The sequence below is a fragment of the Meleagris gallopavo genome, unplaced genomic scaffold (assembly GCF_000146605.3).
Source record: "Meleagris gallopavo isolate NT-WF06-2002-E0010 breed Aviagen turkey brand Nicholas breeding stock unplaced genomic scaffold, Turkey_5.1 ChrUn_random_7180001921942, whole genome shotgun sequence".
Classification (NCBI taxonomy): domain Eukaryota; kingdom Metazoa; phylum Chordata; class Aves; order Galliformes; family Phasianidae; genus Meleagris; species Meleagris gallopavo.
This window is the reverse complement of record NW_011184657.1, coordinates 1-663: the sequence shown is the minus strand read 5'-3', so window position 1 is coordinate 663 and position 663 is coordinate 1. Positions and strand designations below refer to the sequence as shown.

Sequence of the window (663 nt, the reverse complement as noted above, 5' to 3'; positions counted from 1 at the left end):
AAAGGAAGAGAGGTTGCAGGTCACTTTAGGCTGGTTTTGAGGGTACTAACAGAGATCGCTGAGGCAAAAAGACAGCTGAGATATTAGATAGGAGGAGAGAGCAAAAGGGAATATTGATAGATTTTCTCCATGTGGTCAGGGAAGCCCAGCTGGCCCCGTGCTGTGTGTCTTGCAGGGCAGAAAGAGCAGCACAACATTGGTGCTACTGTCCACTGCCGTGTTGTGATTTCCAGGGGGACCTTGACCGGGACCAGTGCCCAGCACCTTTAGCAGGGGGTGCACCTTCTGCCACAGTAGCGGTTGGAAATGCAGGAGAGGTCAAAGCCCCCCGAGGTGATGGGCACGCCCTGACAGCTGAGGATGCTGCCAACAGCAGCGGAGGTGGAGGATCCGACGGCGGTGTTCTGCGGGAAGGAGCTGAGGATGGGTCCGGGCAGGGTCACCACCACGGGAGAGGGCTCAATGACGATGGTGGAGTTCTGGCACTGCCTGACGCAGGGCTCATTGCAGCTGCTGGCCAGAGGAGTTGGGCCGCAGGGCTGGCATGGCACGCATGGGTCGCAGCAGGACATGTCTCGGGACTGGTGGTACACCTGTTGGGAGCGAGAGCAGGGAGGAAGCACAACATGGGCATTCATGAGGAACAGACGTGCAACCGGCCAT

General features: G+C 58.2%; 1 protein-coding gene across 1 annotated transcript; it reads right to left on the bottom strand.

Annotated features, from left to right (window-relative positions):
- Nucleotides 1-266: 266 nt before the first annotated feature.
- On the bottom strand, nt 267-572 carry LOC109364790 (feather keratin Cos1-1/Cos1-3/Cos2-1). Its single transcript, XM_019611390.2, has one exon. It carries the CDS (start codon nt 570-572, stop codon nt 267-269), a length of 306 nt encoding a protein of 101 aa, XP_019466935.1.
- Between the last annotated feature and the right edge of the window lie 91 nt (nt 573-663).